At 43.5% G+C, this 20,970-nt stretch overlaps 1 protein-coding gene and 1 long non-coding RNA gene across 13 annotated transcripts in view; one reads left to right on the top strand and one right to left on the bottom strand.

Moving 5' to 3' along the window:
• The first annotated feature begins 5,228 nt into the window (after positions 1-5,228).
• Positions 5,229-15,481, top strand: LOC119697193. The gene is made up of 2 exons (XR_005255795.1): positions 5,229-6,122; positions 6,473-15,481. It is a non-coding gene; the product is annotated as an uncharacterized LOC119697193 (long non-coding RNA).
• DLGAP1 (DLG associated protein 1) overlaps positions 12,924-20,970 on the bottom strand; it is a 402,341-nt gene continuing 394,294 nt past the window's right edge. For all 12 annotated transcript variants that reach the window (XM_038127588.1, XM_038127582.1, XM_038127579.1 and 9 more), the window contains 2 exons: positions 19,623-19,775; positions 12,924-16,764 (listed from right to left, as the gene is read on the bottom strand). In XM_038127588.1, the coding sequence (XP_037983516.1) occupies positions 16,555-16,764; positions 19,623-19,775 (363 nt within the window). In that variant the 3' untranslated portion in view covers positions 12,924-16,554. The remainder of the gene's footprint in view (positions 16,765-19,622; positions 19,776-20,970) is intronic.

Genomic DNA, 20,970 nt, shown 5'->3' with positions numbered 1-20,970 from the left:
GAAGGTGCAGAGTCGAACCGTGACCCTGTTCAGTGTCACTTTTACACCTATGGTATTTAGGCCACTTGCAGTTAACTGTGTCCTGCCTGCCAAGTCTCCTTTCATTTGCCATTTTTCTTCAATCACTTATGCAGGGTTTTTTTGGTAACCCTTGGAGTACTTGATACTCTCTTTAAAACTCATTTAGTTTAGTATTTTTTTTTCTTCTTTCTCTACTTGGCATCTTGCAATTGTCAACTTCCCGCCTGGCTTTTTCCCAGTAGGGATTACTGGCACAAATGCAGCTCGTGTTCACTTTTCAGGACATTACTTGTTTAAAGTCTCCCGTTCACCAACTGCCAGAGTTGTTACATCTCTATCCTGTTTCACTGGTTCAGCAGGCTCTTCTCCCATGAGTTCCAGCCTTCAGACTGAAGGAGAAGAGATTAGATTAGCCACTCACTCTAGCAAAATGTCACTTAGAGCTGTTGCTGTTCCAGACATGATAATTGTACCCATGTGTGCTGTATGTGGTTCAGTGTCTATTCCAGTCCCTGTCATGGAAATGAGTGCCTGGAGTTCTGCACACACAGAAAATCAGGTAAATTGGTGCTAGCTAGGCTACAAAATAAAAACTCAGGCTGCTTTCTCCATCTATATTTTGCATGCACTTCTGCTGACAGCTCAAAGTCGTTTTGTTCACCTTTCCCTTTGAAACTGGCTTTATTTGCCTTCAAACTTCTTTTTCTTTCTGAAGCCGAGGTGCCAGGTCTAGGACTATAGCTGGCAGGAATCTCAAGTCCTGCTACACACATTTGCAGGACAGGGTAGCTTTCACCGACAGGTCGACTTCAGAGCCCTTTGTAGCTCTGCAGAGCTGCTTCATTGTGCAACATGAATCACAGTCCCTGAAGCTGATGCAGCCATGAATAAGTCTCATCTGCCTCCCAGCTAATCTGTGTTCCACTGGATAGCAGGGTTTCTGCCAAATTCCATGTGTTTCTACTGACAAACAAGGTGTTGATCTTTCAGCTGCTTACACAATGTGTAATAAACCTGTAAAAAGGCACAGAGGTAGGAGTACTTTGAATTAGTGACTTAACTGGGGGGAGGAAGGGGGGCACAGGTGGCAGATTGTGAATTGAAAGAGTGCAGCTGACAACCATCTAACCGTGTTTATTCTTGGATAGCTTCCCTGGGACCACAGACCAGGGCTGTGGCTGCTTTCTCTAATTGCAGCCTGGGCAGTGCCTGCCCTGGGCACCAAGCCCTATCTCTAGGTGTGTAACAACATGACCCTCTCGGAGTGAAGAACCCTTGTCTAGGCATATACAAACCCTGCACATGGTTTTTGTTATGAGCCTTTCATCACATCATTTAGCTGACTATGAAGAGGATTGACCTGACTATGGTGAGAGTGGGTCAGTCCCAGAGCTGTGGGTTTTGCAGTAGACATATCTATGTTTGCCTGGCTTCTCTGAATCTTTCCATCTCTTTAGAGCTGCCACACTGCTGGGGACATAGTGACCTGGAGCTCCTCCATCAGTGACATTTCACAAGTTGGTAGGATTCACCTTCTTTTTGGGAATATTCATTTTTATATGTAGTAGTACAGAAATAATTCCCAACTGTGAGGCCTGTAGTTTTACTAGTATGGCATTCTATAAATGTACAGAGAATTTTGATCCTGCCTCTGAAGTCCCTACAGTCTTATAGCTCTGTTGGAAATCATGTGTCACACACTCCATACTTGCTTCTGTTTCCTCTCCAAAACCAGTTAGGGCCTGAGCGGCTTCCATAAGGGATAAACCATTTGGTTTCTTTAACTGATGTGTCCTATCTAGTTTCAGCATAAACCAAGTGTTCTTCCCTATCTCAACTTTTCCTTTGTGTTCTAGCTCTTTTGTAGGAAGAAAATTGGTTTTTTTTGTTGATTGGCAAATAAATTTTAGTGCTTAGCTGGGGGCTTTTGGCCTTTAGAAGCCTCTCCTGTAGAAGCTGTTGATGGAGAAGATAGTTTTGATCACAATTTGCCATCAGCTTATAGATTTTACCAAGATGCAATTTTGTGTGTGTGTATATATCTATATCCCATATATATCCTAGTAAGGATACCATATATATATTGGCCCTGGAATTTATATAAAAATAAACAAAGTCATTTGACTGATGTGAGAAGAATGTGATGTTCCCAAGCTTGCTTTTATGAATTCATATAGCTTGTCTTGGAAATTGTTCTGGACAGAAGACACATAACTGATGGTAAGGATCTCAACAGTTTTGTAATTTTCCTGAGTAAGCATTCAGCTGATTTGCCAGAGCCTGTAATTTCACTTCCTTTTCTAGCCTGCAAAGTTCTGATTGCTTGACCTTGTGTCCAGTGTTTTATTTTGGTTTTTTTGCACTTCTAGTCTCATTCCTTGTTTGAACTCTCCCTCTATCATTTCTTTCTCTGTTTGACTTGAGAGTGCTTACATAATATCATGCACAGTCCATTTAACTAGGTTCGAGATATTTTGACTAGTTTTGTACTGTTTTGAAAGGCATCTGATTTCTGTTACTCCACTACACTAACCACAACAGCGAATCTTGCTCTGATGCAAACAGATCAACTTCTGTTCATGAGAGAGAGCCCATTTTCCCTGTGTAGATAGCTCAGCTTTTTTCTAACTTCTGCTTTCTGTGTTGTGACAGGGGTAAGGCAAGGAAAGAAGAAGCTAATAATAAAATCCATTGGGCATTTTCAAAAATGGAGGGATTATTTTGAGTTTTGAGTCAGTGGCATTGCTGGTTTCAGTGTGCTTTCAGAGTCCTGGCTCTGCTGCCATGAACCTTCTCCTGGTAAGGTGTGAAGCAGACATTCCTCTGCCAACCTGAATGAAAAGGTTAGTTCAGGTTATTGTATTAAACACTGCTTAGGCAGTTGCTTCTGTAACTCATTCTTCATGTTAAATTCAGCTGGCTTGCATTCAGCCAAGGTATTTCCAGTGATGTGCTGCCAGCTTTCTCCAAAGGCCTCCTCAAAAGTTTTTCTTCCTTAGCTGGTGATATGTGGAAAAAACCTTCTGTAACTGTCTCGGTTTAGTGTATAGATTTGCATCTGCAAAGCACATACTGTCTGTCGTAAAACAGTCAGTCCCTCCACCTCCCTTCCCCTACCAAACCTACCTTGACCTCTGCTACTGTGTCCATGACAGCTGGGCAGAGGAATGTCCCAGTCAGCCTCTGAAGGGAGAGTGACATCCCTTACCATCTCTTTGAACCCTAGGAGGCGGTGGGAATGCAGACTTACAGGTCTCTCCCCATGGGAGAGTTCACACTCGGTCCTGCAACGCCTTACTCCTTCAGCTGTGTGTGATCATGGGGTGCTGGTGGTCTTGGGGAGGGCAGCCTGTGAAGCCCAGCTGGGTATTGTGCCCACAGCCTGCACCACTCTCTGAGCTTCCTCTGATGTGGCAGTGTGAGTTTAAATAAGCAGGAGGCATGAAAGGAGGTGTGGGGGACTGTGTCATTTCTCTCATATTTACACTGATAAGCAACAGGTATTTCCGCTGTGAAAAATTTAATTTCCTTTCCTTTTGAAATGCAGTGATGCAGAAGCCCAGGTTTCCTTCCACGGGGTCAGAAGAGCAAGGAGGGCTGCGTGGACCAGCTGATGCCTGTGTTGGCCAGACTCTCCCCATCTGGCAGAAGTGACTCATTGGTGGCATGACCCAGGCGCTCTGTGAGGCTTGTTGAGCTCAGGGGGAGTTTGACTTCAGATCCTCTACTTCCTTGAAGATTTTTCTTTAGTCCTTGCCTTACCCCAGCCCTCATCTGCATTTGCTATCCAGCCTGGGCTGAAGTGGTCTGCCCCAGACGCCTTCCCGGTGCCAGTGGCTCCCTTGTTTTGGGGAGCGGGGTGCTGCCATTGCAGAGCTTAAGCTGCTGCCTCCACCTGGGGCTCATTACATGCTGCTTCCTCTCCAGCTGCCAGGGGCCTGGACAGAGAGCGGGGAAATCGCACGCAAGGCGCTTGTAAAACCCTCAGCCCTGTCTGCCATTGGAGTAAGAGCTGGCTGAGCCTCCCTCCCTGCAGGACGGGCTTCCTGCCCTAGGAAATCCCCTGCTGTAAAGCAGCCCAGCACATCCACCTTGGGGATCTCAAACTCTGACCAGTCTGTACTGGCTGGGTACAGAATGAGAGCTATGGGTTTTTAGAAAACTCTAATAAAACCTTTGATTTTACATAAGAAAAAAAAAAAAAAAAAAAAAGGATCCTGCCCGCTCCCCAGCTCTGTGGTTTGCCTAAACTTATTTCTCTGGAATACACTGGAGTTTGATCTTTGAGAAATGATATCTAAAAAGCCCACATGTAAAAACTTAACTGTCCCGGCGATAGGATCATAATCTGCCTTTGATCCTGTAAATTGTTGAACCACAACTCTATTCGTTGCCCAAGGACTGCAGGAAATGTACACGGGGTTATGCAAATCCCTAGGAGAGGGAATGTTTTGCAGGGAGGGGGGGAAGATGGCTCTTGCCGCAACTGTCAGTCTCTGTGGATTGCAGCTGAATAGTTTGGCAGTCCCCGCGCTCTCCTGTGTCACCCCGCTGCCAGTTCCCACGGCTCCTACCCCTCTCTGCTCACCGTCCAGTTGTGCAAGTCTGGAGCGGCGAGCTTTTTTCAGATCTCCCCCTGCGTGTGCTGGTGGCATTTACAGGCAGTCTGCAAGCTCGATCCTTCCTCTGCATTCTTCTCCGAGCCACCACTGTGAGTGCTGTGTTCATGCTTCGCCTCTAAATCCCCACGACTTTTGCCGGCTGGGGGTGTTTGCATGGGGTGGTCAATCTGATGGTAAGACACAAAACTATTTGGGAACCTTGAGGGGAGATAAGCCTGCACCAGAGCCAAACCAAGGCAGGACAACAGTGACAATACTACAGGGACATGGCCAGCAGATGGGAGCTGTCAGGCAGGACTTTTATTCTGTGTAAAATGTGAATTTTCCTCTTTCCCAGACTTGCAAAAGAGTAGTCAAAACCCTTGTAAAGACGCAGGTTGGTTGTAGTGTGGGAGTACATCCATCAGCAACACCACATTCAAAACAAGAGCGCTTGATATTGTAACCACTGCTCAGGGTAACAGATCCTGATAAAAAAATAAAAATAGATACCTTCTCTGTTCTTTGATACCTTCTCTGTCCTTACATTTTGTTTTTCTCTTTTTTTTTTTTTCCTTTTGGTATGTAAGAGGCATGACACTGGACTTTGGTACTTCATCCAATTTACTTTAAATTTGCATGTTGAAAAAAAGATATCCAAAGGCAGGCTGAGCCCATCACTGCCCAGCTGCCCTGGTAGGGCTCCCATGGCACCATGCTGTGGTGGTGTGCTGTGCCAGGGAAGGCTGTGCTGCATCCAGAGCACTGCCCAGCCTTTTCCATAAGCTGCATATACCACAGAGGTACAGGGGCTACACATACCAGAATGTGGGGCAGTGCTGCATCAGCTGGGTAGGAGTTTGTTTTGCTGTTTCTGTTTGGTTTTTTCACCTCGGTGATAATTCTTACCCAATGCGTGATCTCTGCTCTATGTACTTTACTACTCCTTGTGATAATCAAAATCCGGCCCTGAACTTTTTCACTACAAAGGAAACAAGAACTTTGCCCTGTTGGCTGTTAACTGGGCACTCAGCAATGCCGCAGCCTCTTCTCACGTGCAAAAACCTCCAAAGTCTGTGGAAATCAGGGTTATGCTGATGACAGAATGCTTATTGTTTTTGCACCAGCGCGGGTGGACATCAGGTACTTTGACATGGACACGAGATGTCTGGTGTCAGACTCCTTAAAAAAGGAGCAAGCACTCAACCGGTTGCTGAAAAAAAAAACCTTTAAAGGCCAGGGCCGCCAATAATGTTCTGTGTATGGCTCAAAGTGCAACCTGTGGTGGGTTCAAAGCTCTGAAACATTAACCAGACCTTGGGCCACCGTCTGTAGTTGCCGCTGAGTGCCCACACCATGGCTCCCGGGAGCAGGAAAAGAGGGTGGCACTATTATTATCCGTGCGGAGAAAGGGCACAGTGGTGTTTGCACAGCGTGGACGGAAGCGCTGGTGGCAGCCCTGAGGTGCTGGGTGTGCGGCGATGGGGCAGCAATGACAAGGTATGAGCTTCCCCGTGCAGGGAACAGGGAGAGCCAAGCACTTAAATCTCAGCCCCCAGCTTTTGTTGAAGGGCTCTGATGAACGCTGTGGTGATGGTGGTGGCAGCGTGAGGCTGTCCTTCCACATCCACTCTTTTGTTTGCAGGTATAACCTGCCTCAGGTGAAACCCCTGACTCTAAGCCTCCCCCTGACCCCAAATGAGGTCAGGCTTGTGGGAAGAACAAATATGATTTATGAAATTGCAGGCTGCAATAGCAGGGGTAAAGGAGAATGCAAAAGCTGCTTCTGGACCCACACCTCAGATGGTTTGGAGCTGGGTGGTGCCTTGGTGATGTTTTCTTTTTAACAGTGGTGAGGTGTCCTGGAGATCAGATGAGGTGATATGAGGAGCCAGAAAGCATTTCTGAGCATTCAAGTGTTGTAACCGTGTTACTGCTCCCTGAGCTCAGCTGACACAGGAGACAGGTAAACATCTCCCACTGCCCAGGTAGGTGACAGTGTATAAATCTTCAGAACACCCTGAGGAATAACAGATCTTTTGCAACTTTGCCTTCGAACTCTGAAGGACTTAAGCTTGCGTGATGGATGGCAGCGGCGCCCAGCCGTATTCTGAGGCATAGCACAGCTCCCAACTCCCTTGCAGAAGTTTTATCCTCAGCCGGAGGGAGGGTTCAGCAAGCTGTGCGTCAGTGCCGACTCTTGCAGCTGTAGAAACTTGTCATTTCCTTTCCAAACACCGGCACCCTCTGCAAGGCAGCTGGCCTTGGGCCAAAACCCATTCCTGTAGTGTCTGTTCCTGCTATATACTTGTGTAATGTTAACTTACCTGATTCCTAATGTGGGTTTCTCCACAACCACCGCCACGTATCTGTATCTTGTCAGTGTGTGGCTTTGGGAACAGCCTCTTCCATTATCAAGCCTTAAAGTGAGTTTACGTCTCAGCGTGTCCTTGTTCAGGGGAGCAAAGCGATGCTTTGCTGTGCTTATGCTGAATCACTGTTACCTGGCAAGGGTTTGGAAACTGTGAGATCATATTTTATTGTAGCACATTACAGCTGTAGAAAAGGTATTGGATCCTGGGTTTATATCAAAAGACTTATACTTGATCAGGATGATAAAATATTTAGGTTTAGAACTTTGCCTTCACAGCTCTTTGTAAAGTAATTGCTCTAGTAGTAGTGGCAGAAGAAAGGACATGCTCATTTATGATGCTTTAAATCAGACAAATCATTTCCGAAGACAAATAACAAAACCGTAGCAGAGAGCTCTGGTGCAGGGCTCCTTCTTGGATTGTAAACACTACAAGACAGAAACCATCAATATTTGCACAGTGTTCAGCCCAGCACAGTGCAGCTTCTCTGTCTGGGCCTTTGGAGGCACTAATAGGAATATTAAATCATTTTGAATACCTTCTTGCAATATTTACAGTTTAACAATAACCAAGCATATGAGCACCAAATACTGTGGATTGTGAGCAGGCAGCACCAGAACCAGAAAACCTGCAATGAGGACCTGCCTTGTGATATCTTCCCCCTGCTTATCACACATGTGCTGTGGTAGCCAGGATCCTTTCTGGTGCTCCCACTATTCATCAGAAGCAACTTAGAAGGAATGATGCCAGAGTAAGTGTGTTACTGTATGAGCTGTCACCAGTTGTTCCAAGGACTGTGGATTGAAAAGTCAGGGGGGGTAAAAAAAGCATTAAAAATACCACTGCTATGTTGCCCTGTGGGCTCACAGAAATGTGACACAGAGAAGAATTAGCCTTTTGCGGTTTCATGTTTCCCTGACCTTTTAAGAGGGGGAAAAAAAACCAGATCCAAATTCTGCTCCCAGTTACAATGCTGAAAGTCCAGAGAAAATGTAATACACTGGCTCCTGAGGTGTGAGAGCAGAGTTTCATGTTATTTATTGAAAAGCAGAGAGAGCTGAGTTGTAAAGACAAATTAACAAAAGCTTTGTGAGTTCAAAGATAAACCTCCATCCCAGGCAAGTGTAATTGCTGGTGTTTGAGTGTAATTTTGGTGTTTAAGGAGATCCATTCAACCTGCTCTGGTGGGATTTCTGTCTTGCTGTCAGTGTGAGGTAAAGCAGAAAACACGTGGCTCCTAGAGCACAATGCCCTCTTACATGTGAGCGAGGGATGTGCCGCAGGAGAGGACTCTTGGGTACCAGCACTGCAGCTGACAGCCTCTGGCAGTGGAAACGACTGCTGATGCATGTGGCAGGGATGCTGTGACAGCATCTGCAGTCGCACCACTTGACACTTGGGAAGGCCTTGAACTGCTAGCGTTAAGCTCACACGAGCTACTTGAAATGGAAACAGTTCCAGTTAGAAGTCATTTCAGAATTGTTATTTTCGCTTATGCAGCTGTTGACAAACAAAACCTGCTTGGATTATACTTTAATGACAAACTCTGCATGCTTCCCCCTTTCTTTTGGCTTAGGTTCTTGGTTTTATATCCCAGCTTCCACTAAAGGAAATTTTTATCTCAGAGAAAATACAGGAGGTGGGCTGCATCCTACCTGAAATCCCAGCATTGCCTGGCAGAAGCTGATAGACATGAATCATCACAATGAATGCAATACTGCACAAAAGTAGCTTTTTTTACAAGCACAAGGTTGTTAAGCAAAGGATGAGAAACACATGGAGTACACTGAAGTTTGCCAATGTATGGCTGGGTTCCCAGGTCCGTGTATGTTCTTGCAGGCAGGCTGTCATGATGCTATTGCCAGGAAAGATGTAAACAAAAGCAAACCTCTTTTCAGTTGAAGCATTAGGTTAGTAATACAGACTTCATGGAGTCTTTCAGATTGATACACACCATCTATTTGTCAGAGCTGTTTTCCTCTTATGTGTAGTCATACAGCCTCTTTGACGTAAGTCACCGTTTTTTACATTTTTTAAATAACAGCAATATTTACTATGTGGTGAATCAGGGTAATGAGCAAGATCAGAGGATCATGACTTAAAATTCATGTGTTTTAGGCAAAACATTTCTGGATTCCCTTGAAAACTGACACACAGACATGTTTCTATTGAAGTTGCTACAGGTTTGTCTTTATGTAGGCCTCCACTAAATTTTATAGCTGGCAATTAGTCTGGGATGAAGTCTGGTTTCCCTTCCAACACTGCAAATGCAATTGTGTAACTTCACTAAAATTCCAAGCCTGGTTCTTATGCTGGATTAAAACAGTAGATAGTGAGATAAAAAGAGAAGTCACCCTTTCAAACTCTTCTTTCCCACTATGACAGCTTACTTCATGGAAGCAGCAGCCATCTGACCTGGATTACTTTTGGTTCGTGTTTAATGCACACCACAATCCCTGGGAGTTGCCACTGCTCCCATAGCAATGCCCTGCCCTGTGCAAGGCCTGCTGTTGCCAGGGGCTTGTATCTCCCTGACCTCAGCTGGCATCATGATACTGCCCTGCATCTGATGGTTTGTGGAAATTGTAGAATTGTGGTCATGGTGGCACTGATGCATTGGGAAGGGATGTCACATATTTAAAAACTATTTACTGAAACATTGCACCGAGGTGAGAAGGAATTTTCCCCTTCAGCTGTTGCTAGAGGTGTGATTGTCCCACAGCACAGCAATATGCTATCTCAGCTTTAGTGCAACATCTGTGAGCTGTCTGGCCCACATGATTTTTTCCCCTTTTGTTGTCAATTATTGACTGGAGAGATGAAGTATGACATGTGCTTAAGTGCATCAGTTATCTCAATTTCCTTCCCCTTATGCCTAGCTTAGCCAAGATTTACCAGAACAGTCTACCAAATAAAGAAGTTTCAGTATTTTTTTTTGTTTTTCAGGTGATAGGAGTTTTCTTCTGAAGACTGACAAAAAGACTGGAGCACAGTGAGTTATTATTACAACCACTTATTAAAAAAAAAAAAAAGACAAAAGAACATGCTGCAAGATAACAAATAATATAGCCCAACTTGTGCAATGCAGTAACTTCTCAATGCTACAAAAAAAAATCAGGGACGATCACAGTTCTGAACACACACTCACAAAACCATTCCAGATTGCAACTGTGAGCACCCATAGTCCGTTCAACAGGAAAAACTAAGATATAGTCTTTTAAGGACTTTGATAATTCTCTAGTTTTAAGCAGTGATAAGTGATAGGTTGGACATTTCCACTGGGGAAATAGGCTAGTTACATTGGAATGGGTTACCCTTTGCTATTCAACATCTCAGCTCCCTAGTTACCAGCTCCAAACTAAGGTGTTTGCCTCAGCACATGGTTGTTTACACAGTGACTTATCTTACCTTGGTGAGATATTTGATACCCATAAAACATCCATCACACTCTGTCCTACTGCTTTTCTTTAACTCAGGGCAAGGCCCATCCCTCTTCCAAAACCTTTGACAACTTTGAAATATGGCAATGTTGCTGGTAGCTCAGGGGCTGTGCCATGGTTGCTTTCTCCAGAGGCTCTGCAACACCTCAGTACTTCCCCCTCTTTGAACAGAAGTGGCAAAATCCATAATTTGTTTCCATTCTGCATTCTGCTTGGCTGAAAATGAGGAAAAGTTCGGCACCCTGTCATGGAGATAGTTAAGTGAAGAGTCAATACAATGAAGGCCTCTGCACTGTGGTGGCAATGTCACAACTCAGCTTGTTTTAAAACATAGCTTTTTTTTTTTTCCTTGTTTCGTGTGTGTTTTCTTTTTCCCTCTGGGTGGAGCAGAGCTGGGAAGGTGATGACTTACCTGCTACAGCTTGGTAGATCGCAATCTGGAACTGGCAGAGTGTTAACACAATGCCCCAGCAGAGCTTTTCTGTCTCTAATTTCAATGATTATGTTGTTACTGGATCAGTGAAGAGAACCATGAAAAACACAATTACCAGGAAGCCCTGTTCCTTAGCTCGCTTCTTTGTCTCATGCGAATGGGGCATGTGACTCACGAGCAATAGAGGACCGGCTGTAATCTCACGCGCTACCGAGAAGGGTGCTGTCCTCCGATGGGACCCAAGCGTGGGAAAGCCTTACTGCCGGCTGGAAGGGCCAGTCACGTCATGTTTTGCAGCTGGCATCCAAATGCATCCTCGTGAATCAAGTGAGAGCAGCTACCTTCTCCTGCCACAACGGTGGCCAAGCAGCCGTGCAGAAGAGGGGCTGTAAAAACCTCCCCGCATGCAAAAGCACAGGGAAGGGACAGTGTTGTGAATGAGTTTACTGTGACGGCACAAAAATGTTTTGTAGGTCACTGGCATGGCATCATACTCCAGGGAGAGGGGATGAGTATCTTTTAGCTGTGAGTGATGGTCTCAGGTTTGCCCAGTGCAGGACTGTGGCTAGTGGGCCTGACCCGACCCTGTCACGTGATGCGCAGTGGGAAAAGAGAAATTCACTTGCTCTCTGTGCTCCAAATCATGTATAAACCTATGACCTCAACAACAAATACCAGTAGCAGCAGAGCAGCCAATATTTTTATCATTAATTGCTATCAAAAATGTCGGCTCAAAGTCATCAGATTTGATAGGCAAGCATGCTCCAAACTGACGGCCGAAGTTGAATTATTTGCCTATTGCGTGATGCAAAAACAATGTCTTGCAGGAGAGAACAGACATTGGCAAACAAACTGACAGCAAGATATACTTCTGGGGAAGGCTTCTGATTTGATCTGGAAGGAAACACTGAGTATAAATATGGAGAAAGTTTACCTGCATGAAAGGTGGGGTTGAGCCATGGCTTGGACTTCCTTACTCCGCTGGAGAACAGTGTGAAACGTACCTGCTATTCTACTCCCTTTGAGCTGTTCTCATTACAAAAAGGTACCAGACACCTCAGAAAGTTTTTAAGTAATAAAGCATTTTTCCCCCATCCCTGGTGCATCCATTTATCAGTGACTAATGAGCACATAAATTCCAGCATGTGGAGAAAAATCCCTTCATCTTGGTGTTAAGCAGAATTTTCCCTGCCCATGGATCTGCAGCACAAATCTTTCTGGTCTTTCTTGGCTGAGGGTCTAAACACAGGTAGACAGTACATGGTGCAGCACTGGCACACTAATAATGTAACTACTAGGTACTACAAATTGAATCAGGACCTGTTTAAATACTGGTATAACCATGACCATCATCCAGGACATGTTTCTGTGGGATTTGGTGACTGTCTTTATTTCACCCAGTGGGAAAAACCCCATACGGAAGGAGGATTCAAGTGAAGGGAAAGTTAGCTATGCCTGCCAGGAATCTCTTTTTCCCCCAAAAATTCAGACATCACAGGACATAAGCAGAAAATGAAAGAGAACCAGTGAGGGGAAAACCAAACAGGCTGGGGTCTTCTTGCCACTTCTTTTGAAGTCCCCAGTGTAACTCCTGGCATCTTCAGTGGGGTTTGGCTGGGCTCTGTGCAGAAGCGCCTTTGAAGATTTTGCTAAGGCTCAAGGCCTTGATCATGGCAACTTTTATGCCTATGAGCAGCTCTGTGCAGATGAACACTTCCAGGGTGCTCAGCAGGATGCTTTGGATGAGACTTTGCAGGGCTAGTCTTAAGCAATGAGAGCTTAAGAGAAATATTCTGGTTGTCATGCTTTTATCCTTGACCACATCAAATGAAATGCCTTGGCAGTTCTGGAAGAATGAATTTGCATTGAAAACCCACAGCTCTTACAAGCAGTGCATTAATTATTTTATTAATTTGCTCTTTTTACATTATGGGAAACATTCATCTATTTACATTTTCCTGTCCACACACAAACCAGATAGATAATCCTATGGAAACCCAAATCATTAAGCCATAAAAACTCTTCTGTCGAAAGGCTTTCAAATTTGTGTCTTTTGTTTCAAATCAAAAACATTTTTAAAATCACATTTGGGAATGCAGGTAGGCCAGTGATTTACATTCTACTTAAAATATGCATTTGACCATTTTCCTTAAAAAAACAAAACAAAACCAAAAACCAATAAACCAAAACCCCCAATAAATTCACAATGATACAGTTTAAGTTAAAGTGATAGTGCACATCAAAGCATTAAGGGAACACCAATAAATAAAATTAAATATATTACAAATAAATTATTTCTATTTACCTTTTCAAATATTAAAAATCTTTAATCCATTTCTTCATCTTTCTTTACAAAAAGATTATGAGAATTTTATGGAAACATCTGCAAAAAATATAATAAATACCTCTTTTTTTTTTTTTAAACTTTTGAAGCAGGAGACAAAACCAACCTTTTCTAAAATTTCCCCAAGAAAAAAAAAGCAATAGTTTAGTCCTGAAGTGAAACAGAATATAGGCATTTTTAAAATACACTGGGCAATTTAGACTAAAAACAAATAGTTACAAATTATACTAAAACAGATGATGGAGCAAATATACTAGCATTAGTGTTTGTAAATGAGTCAAGTGGTTAACTAGTGGCATTCTATGGGCAGAATTATTTTATTTTGTATTTTCTGGTATTGGCTGTATTTTTTAATATTTTGCTAAAAAACTAGGCAAACATTATAATAACCTCTCCAGTGCCAAATGAACTAACAAGCATTCAGCTAAGAATAAATTCATTTAAAATAGATACAAAAAATATTCTATGATATACAAATACAATAATTTGTAATGTACAAGACTAGATAGTCTTCACTTTTCTGCTTTTTTTAGGGGAGAACTTGCTGGATATAAATTTCTGTAGCCACTTGTCAACCAAAGTCTTAACTCATCTTTCGTAAAACGTTCACAAAACTAAGTAAGTCTGCGACACAGTTGTGAATGTGGACTCTCACCTAGGTACTGCTTTGAATACTTCAGTACAAATGAGTTCCAAATAATTAATACTTCCTATGACTATATATGCTCAAAAGTGGCAGTTGGCACTATTACATACTGCAAACACGGTGATGTTTTGTTGCTGCTAAAAGTTAAACGCAGTGTTTCAAAACTAGCAAATACACTGGTATTCAAACGCTTAGAGGGTCAAACCTTTTGAAGCTCCTGTAACACCAAGCACTCTAGAGTTACACTGGATTTCTGATTACTCTAGTTAAAAGTCTTTTATATATTAAATTATTAGCCCTTATCTTGTAAACCACAGCAGTAAATATTTGTGCCCTGTTTATAAAGACATAGCTCAGATATCGATGGCTTTGAGAGGTAGCAAATTCTCTAGTGGTTTTAGTATGCTCTCATGAAAATACTTGGTGCCAGAACCTATTACCTCTCCTATTTTCTCGAATGAAATTAAATTAGCACCTGGCTATGATGTCATAGGAAAATAAGCTGTCTGGCATGGTCTCGATGAATACTTTTAGCAAGAGCTTAACTTTTTGATGACGATTTCAATGCTTTTTAAGTGCAAGCTGCAGAATTACGCCACATGTGCAGCTGAGTTTTTCACTGGCTGGACTGTCCATACAGATTGAGCTGCCATGGGCACAGCCAGCTAGCACAGCAAGCTGTGCCCCTCCATGGTGGGGCTGTCCCTGTCCTTGTGCCTGTGCCCACTGGGAGCAGAAAGCAGCGTGCCTTCCTCTCCCAAGTACCCCTGCCCTGGCAGACAGGGTGAAGAGCACGAAGGGAGCAGCAGAGGAGTCTGGAAAACATCGCTGCAGGACTGCACACGCGCTGAGGGCTGCACAGTGCTCCTCTGCTTACACCAGTCCTGTCACCCAAAGCAGCCCTGTCACCCACAGCAGCTCACGCTAATTCTGCTGGCAGCAGCACATGCCAGTTAGGCACACGTGTGCACTCACACACGCTCGCTCGCTCGCACGCACACAACTCGCTTTCAGCAACATGCCTGACATAGCTTTCCTAATGTTGGCACAAGAGATTCCAGTAGCAGCGTGGTCGGCATCATTCCTCATCAGAGGAGCTGGAGGACAAGCCCCTGACCCAGCCAGAGGTGGCTGGAGGGGACAGACACAGGAGCTGACCTCTCAGGCTCCTCTCCAGCCCTATTATCTGCCATTTCCGCCCACTATTAATGAGCTACTTAGGATGCATATTTTTTGTGATTGCAAAACAATGGCAGAAGCCAGGGTAGAAAGGCTTGTCGTGAAAAATATTAAGTTAATATTGATCCCATAACTTGTGAAAAATAGTCTATTGTTCTTGTTCAAGTGAGTACGTTATACTATTAAGAGGAGGCTGAATTAGAAATTTACTCCTAAATATGGACGATTTGGTGATAAGCAGTCTGAACTGTAGCATACAACCAGCTGTGGATAGAGCAAAGCAAGCCTGGCCTGGAAAAGCATCAGAGGCTCCGTGTTCTGTAATTCACCTACAGGTGTCCATGTGTGGCTGCGTGGACGTATGAGATTGGATGGTCCCACCGAGATTAAGACATCAACAAAACCAAGCTTTTTTTTTCTTTTTTTCTTTTTTTTTTTTTTTAACCAATATAATCCATACAATACAATACAAGAGGAATTGACAATACAGTACAATTTTAAAAATTCCTAATACTTGGACAAGAAAATCCTTCTTTTATATTATCTCTTCAACTATCATTGCTTCTTATCTCCTTCCTTTTTACTCTTTTATTGCCTTTCAAAATAGATTATTTCCCTGGAAGATCGAATTTACAATCTTCTGCTGATTGAAATGTTTAAGTAGTGATTGATGAAATAAAAATGAGGCAGTTTGTGCAGCTGTGAGTGTGCAGGTATCTTTCCACAGGATCTTTTATATCCCTCGCCATCTCACCTGTGGGATATACTTCCACCTTTTCACCTGCCAGAGCTGTGGGGTTTCTTTTCGTCCCCCCCTCCCCACTCCCACCCCAGCTCCCTCCCCTTGTGTGACTCCTTAATTCAGGTGAAGATGTGATTTGGAGGTTTAGAATAAAGTGCGCCATCTGCTTTAAAAAAAAAACAAACAAACAACCAGTAATAAAAAGAAGGGAATCCGAGTCATAGCTCCTTTCATCTTTTGTGAGGAAGACGGCAGAGTCCGAAAGGATCACCCTGCATGACTGAAAAGACCAAAGTCCCCTACAGTTTGATATTGCTGTACACTGAGTAACAGACTAGCTTTAGATCAACTAAAGATCATGAGTAAGTTAAATGGAGTATCTACTGTACAGGTGCGCGGGTGTGTGGAAGTCTGAGTGCTGCATTTATTTGTTCCAAACAGAAAAGAAAAAAGGATCGTGCTCGTTTACATGAGGCAAAGTGGCAGCATCAGTACATGTGACAAAGCATCGTGATGACATGGGAGAACCTTCAGAAAGCAAGGGTGATTAGAGGACATCTCTCGGAGGACCGACAACTACGCCACGGCAGTGGAGTTCACTGGGAGCATCGGGGCAGCTGCGTACAGAGAGAGGGGAGGGGGAGAGTAGGGAGAGAGAGCGAGAGAGAGAGAGGAGGAGGTACAAATACTTTGTGGTGACCTTGAGCAGGAGCCTAGAGGGGCAGATTATACATGAGGCTTGTCTTGCCAGATAGAGTCCTCCCGGTTGGATCCCTTCATAGCCTGGTCTGGGCTTCGGGGATGTATATCTCAATGCTTTCGGCGCTCTCGGTAGCTGAGTTCTGGCGAACCGACGCAGCGCGCTTGGCAGCCATCAGCCGTTTCCGGGCCTCTTGACGCTGCGAGCTTTCCAGAGAGCGTTCTCGTATGAGTGGCACCTGACCTTTCGATGGCTTCTTTGGCACTGGAGGAGGGACCCTTCTCTCCTGATCAAAGCAGAAGGTTAATGGCATTATACAGCTTCTCAGGGAAAGGTGGGAAAAACTAGGATATATCAGTAGTTAGAACACACATTTTACCTAAGGCTTGTTAGCTCTTATCTGCCTTTCTGTCTTCAGTCAACTGGCTTTTGTGCTCAAGGATTCATAAACATGGGGCAAGGGCAAAGGGGAGGGGAGGGCCGGCCGCCGTGCTACTTCTCCTCGGGGATGGTGCTGCCGGGGCCGGGGCCCACACCGCTACCTGCTTAGTGCCAGGGACTAGGAAAGAGACCGACCTCCCGCCACCGGTGCAGCCGGGAGGGAACGCTGCTCTCAGCAGAGGAACTCTGGAGAGCCCCAGCTCCCAGGCCACCCTCTTCTATCCGTGCATAGCGCTAGGTGCTCCTGCAACACGGAGGTGCCACAGCTTTGGCGTTCCCAAAAGCAGATGGGAGCTAGCTGTTTGCAGTTGGTGCACCAGAATAAGTAGTTTTTTAAAAAAACCCACCACATATTTATGTATCTATTTCGTAGCAGTTTAGTGACTGCTCAAAAATCCCACGCTCTGGGTCTTGCTGTGCAAGCTCATAAACTCTGGCCTTGTGCTAAATAGGCATGAAGCTACATTCAGCTAGAAATAGAAAATCTGGTAGGAAAAACTTAAAAACCGTTAAGAGAACATGCATTAATCATCATGGTGGTAGCTAGCTCCAGATATGAGACCAACAAGGAGGGCTTTTATGTATATCCTGGGGCATGTACACACACACATACACATAGAAAGCCAAAAAAAACCCAAACCTACCCCAAAAAAACCCAACAAAAAAAAAAACCCCTCAGAGAAGGATCTCTCCCACAAAAGAAAAGTGTATTCAGAACTGAATTTCAGGCGTCCACAACGACTTTGTCAAGTTAATTAGATTGTCTTTTAAGTTACATCCCCTTCCAACTGTGAACACGGTCTCTGAGCGAAGGGATTTTATCACACTACAAAGGTCCCATTCTGCCCTTTCGTTTTCTCTCATGCTGCTCACAACAGCTTCCATGGCTCAAAATATAAAGGTGCTTAGTTACACTTATTCATACTTTGCTTTTTCTCTCTGTCCAAGGATTAATCTATGCTGCTTAAAAAGAACCCAGTGGCAAAGGCCAAAGGCAAATATCAATTCCACAGAAAGTTTTTTCTTCCTTTTTTTTTTTTTTAATCCTTTTTAAGAAAGGAGACGATCTGTTTCATCTAAAATCATAGACAAATGCTGTTGAAACAGGAACACAGTGTAATTCTTTAAAATCTTAACCTTCCTACTGTAGGTCCCTTTCTTCAGCACTACTTAACTTCCTTTAAACTGCTATAGTCTTCTTTTTGTTGGAAACTCTTTGAAATGTTTTTCAGAAGCAAAGAAAAGGCACATTTTTTTTCAAGGAAAGCTCTCATTTCTTACTGCTGCAATTGCAAACACTCAGCCTACCCACTTTACTGTAAAAGCTAATGAAAGACCATATACCAGAATTTCTGTACATGCATGTTTGGCAGTTTTAACTTCCTGTTCTGATAGATACTGGAAAAAAAAAAGAAGATAAGAAAATGACTTGCCTTCAGTACCTTGGGCTAGGAAAACACATTCCCATTCATTCCCCTACAAAACACACTAGGTGTGCACAAATGGTGTGAACATGGTACTCCTAAATCAGGAATGAATATTTAGTCTTGATTGGAGGTGGAGGAGGAGGAATAGTGCTACCAGCACTGCCTGTACAAGCTTCCTGCTGCAAGATTAACGGGGTTTGATATTATTATGGTTATTTGTCCAAAAGAAAACACCACTTTGGTCATCAGCAGCCAGCTGACCATAAGCTGAGGTAGCCAGGACTCCTCTCTGAGCCACTGTACCTGTAAATTGTGCTCCCCCTCCTTCTGGTGACCCTACCTGTTGGCTGTGTTCATTGCTATCAGACCAGTCACAGCGGAAATTCAGCCACCAAATTACATACCTACAGGAGCGCGACATTAGACTGCTGGTTCCTCTAGGAATGGGTCTGTGCTCTAAGGATTTTCTGAAGCATTTGTGTATTTTGGCTCACCCAAGTGCTGTTTGTCTTGAGGTGGATAGTGAGGAGAAAAAAAAAAAGGCGATGGTGCCAAATGAGAATGTAACGTGAAATGTGACTTACACTTGGATGTGGTAGTTTTTCATGGTGACAGAAGAAGACTACATTTACAAAAAAAAGAAAAAGAAGGGGAAAAAAAACCCCACCAAAGCTCCAGATGATTTTTATATTACCTCAGGTAAACAACAATACCAGGAAAGTGAATGTGTTTGTGAAATCACCCATTTAAAAAAAGCCCAAAATAAATAAAAAACAAACAAATGGACAAAAAATGTAATTTTTTCATGTAACATTTTGGAAGGCATATTTTTGATATTGCTCTTTGTAACCTGGCTACCAAAGTCAACGATGGTTACAGTGCTTCCCTAGTTTTTTCAGTAACACAACCTAGAACTCTTGCTGTATGCAATAATATGAACCGTAAATGTGATTTATTTAATTTTAAGAATCAATATATAAGGCAGTTCCTTCCAACGATTGATCGTCTAATATGATTAAATGTAAAGCTTAACAAAGTACCACATTCCCATCATCCGATTCACAAAGACAGATTTGGTTTAAAAATATGCCTGAAACATATTACAGATAATATCCCAGATGATTATTATGTAAACATTGTTATTACAATGAAATTATTTTGATATGAGCTTCATTTCACATTTTTAACGTCAACGCTGTAACACAGAGGCCTATTTAATCTGTCCAGTATTTGTGCAGGGTTTTAAATGAAGCATACAAAATCTACAGTGTTCTACCTTCTTGTCATGAGGATCCATCTGTTTCCAATTATTGGCCTTTAACTGATGAAGTTCATCAAATTTCATACTAATATTTTCTATGGACAACTGCAGCATATCCCAAAACCCTGCTAAATCCTGGGAGGTCGGCCGTGGATGTGCATTAGGATTCTGTGTAACAGAAGAAAAAAACATGTTGGCTTTAGTACTTCTTAATGTAAAGAATTCATGCAAATGGTTACAAATCTGGCTAGCAAAGCAGTTTGAGCAGATGCAAGCGATGGGTGAGACCCAGGGAGAGGAGCAAAGCAAAGCGTTACTCACTGGTGGGTTTTATTTCGAGGAATCTGGCTTGGCATTGAGCTGCTGTGCCCTGCAAACACCCTCTCACCAATGGCAGAGGGTTCCCTCCACAGACTAAGGGTAAAGGGCTCCTGTGGTAGGATCTGCCTAGGGATGCTCCTGGGCACAACTGGTGGCAATCCTATCTGACTGAAATGAATTGCCAGCTTCCTCTTCACTTTCATGAGGAAGGACTCCCCACCATGCTCACACTTGTAAAAAAGAGTGATACCTGTGCAAATGTACATTTCCTACATGTGCAAATACTGATACACCAATGTTTGAACACTTTTTCTGCACTCTGAGAATGTAAGGTTTACAATAATACACTAGGTAACATTTTCTCTTATAGACCTGAGGCCAATTTTTGGGTGGTTTTTTTTTTTGGGTTTTTTTTTTTTTTTGGTCAAGAATAACCTGTGCAGGGTGAAAAGCTCAGAAGCTATATGCAGAAGCACAGTAAACCCATTTTTACAGGCAGATTTTTTGGGAAGAACAAAACTGGGACATAGGTGGGGAGCATTGCTTTGTGTGTGCAAACTCATCAGCCCAAGAGCATTACTCAGAAGAGCGTATCTGGACAGTCAGCATCTTCAGCACAGCTTGGGCCAGACCCAATAAATCTTGTCCCTTCAGTGCACCCCATCTCTGAATGCTTTTTGCATGCAGTGGGCGTACCCAAAACCTAATCCCTGCTCCGCTGGCAAGGCTTGTATGAGGGAAGGCTTTCTCCAGGATGTGTCCCTATAAGCTGGTTCCCAGCTGAAACTGTTTAATTAAAATGAGATGTTGCATACACTCACTTCAAGCATGCTTTTTCATAAATGCTGAGGAGTTCCTAAACCAGTCAGCAAAGCTTAGTGAGTGATGTGGCCTTGTCAGACTACACTGATACATTGTTATTAATTTTGTTGTTAATAGATAAATTACTACTAGCACCTTGCATGATGTTTTAGGTGGCTCAAGTTTTGCTCTGCCTTTGGTTTTCTTCCTCTTCAGGAGCAATAAACAATTTCTAATTGTG

Source organism: Motacilla alba, chromosome 2 (assembly GCF_015832195.1).
Source record: "Motacilla alba alba isolate MOTALB_02 chromosome 2, Motacilla_alba_V1.0_pri, whole genome shotgun sequence".
NCBI classification, from domain to species: domain Eukaryota; kingdom Metazoa; phylum Chordata; class Aves; order Passeriformes; family Motacillidae; genus Motacilla; species Motacilla alba.
Note: the sequence above shows the minus strand (reverse complement) of the source record. Positions and strands in the feature narration are given on the sequence as shown.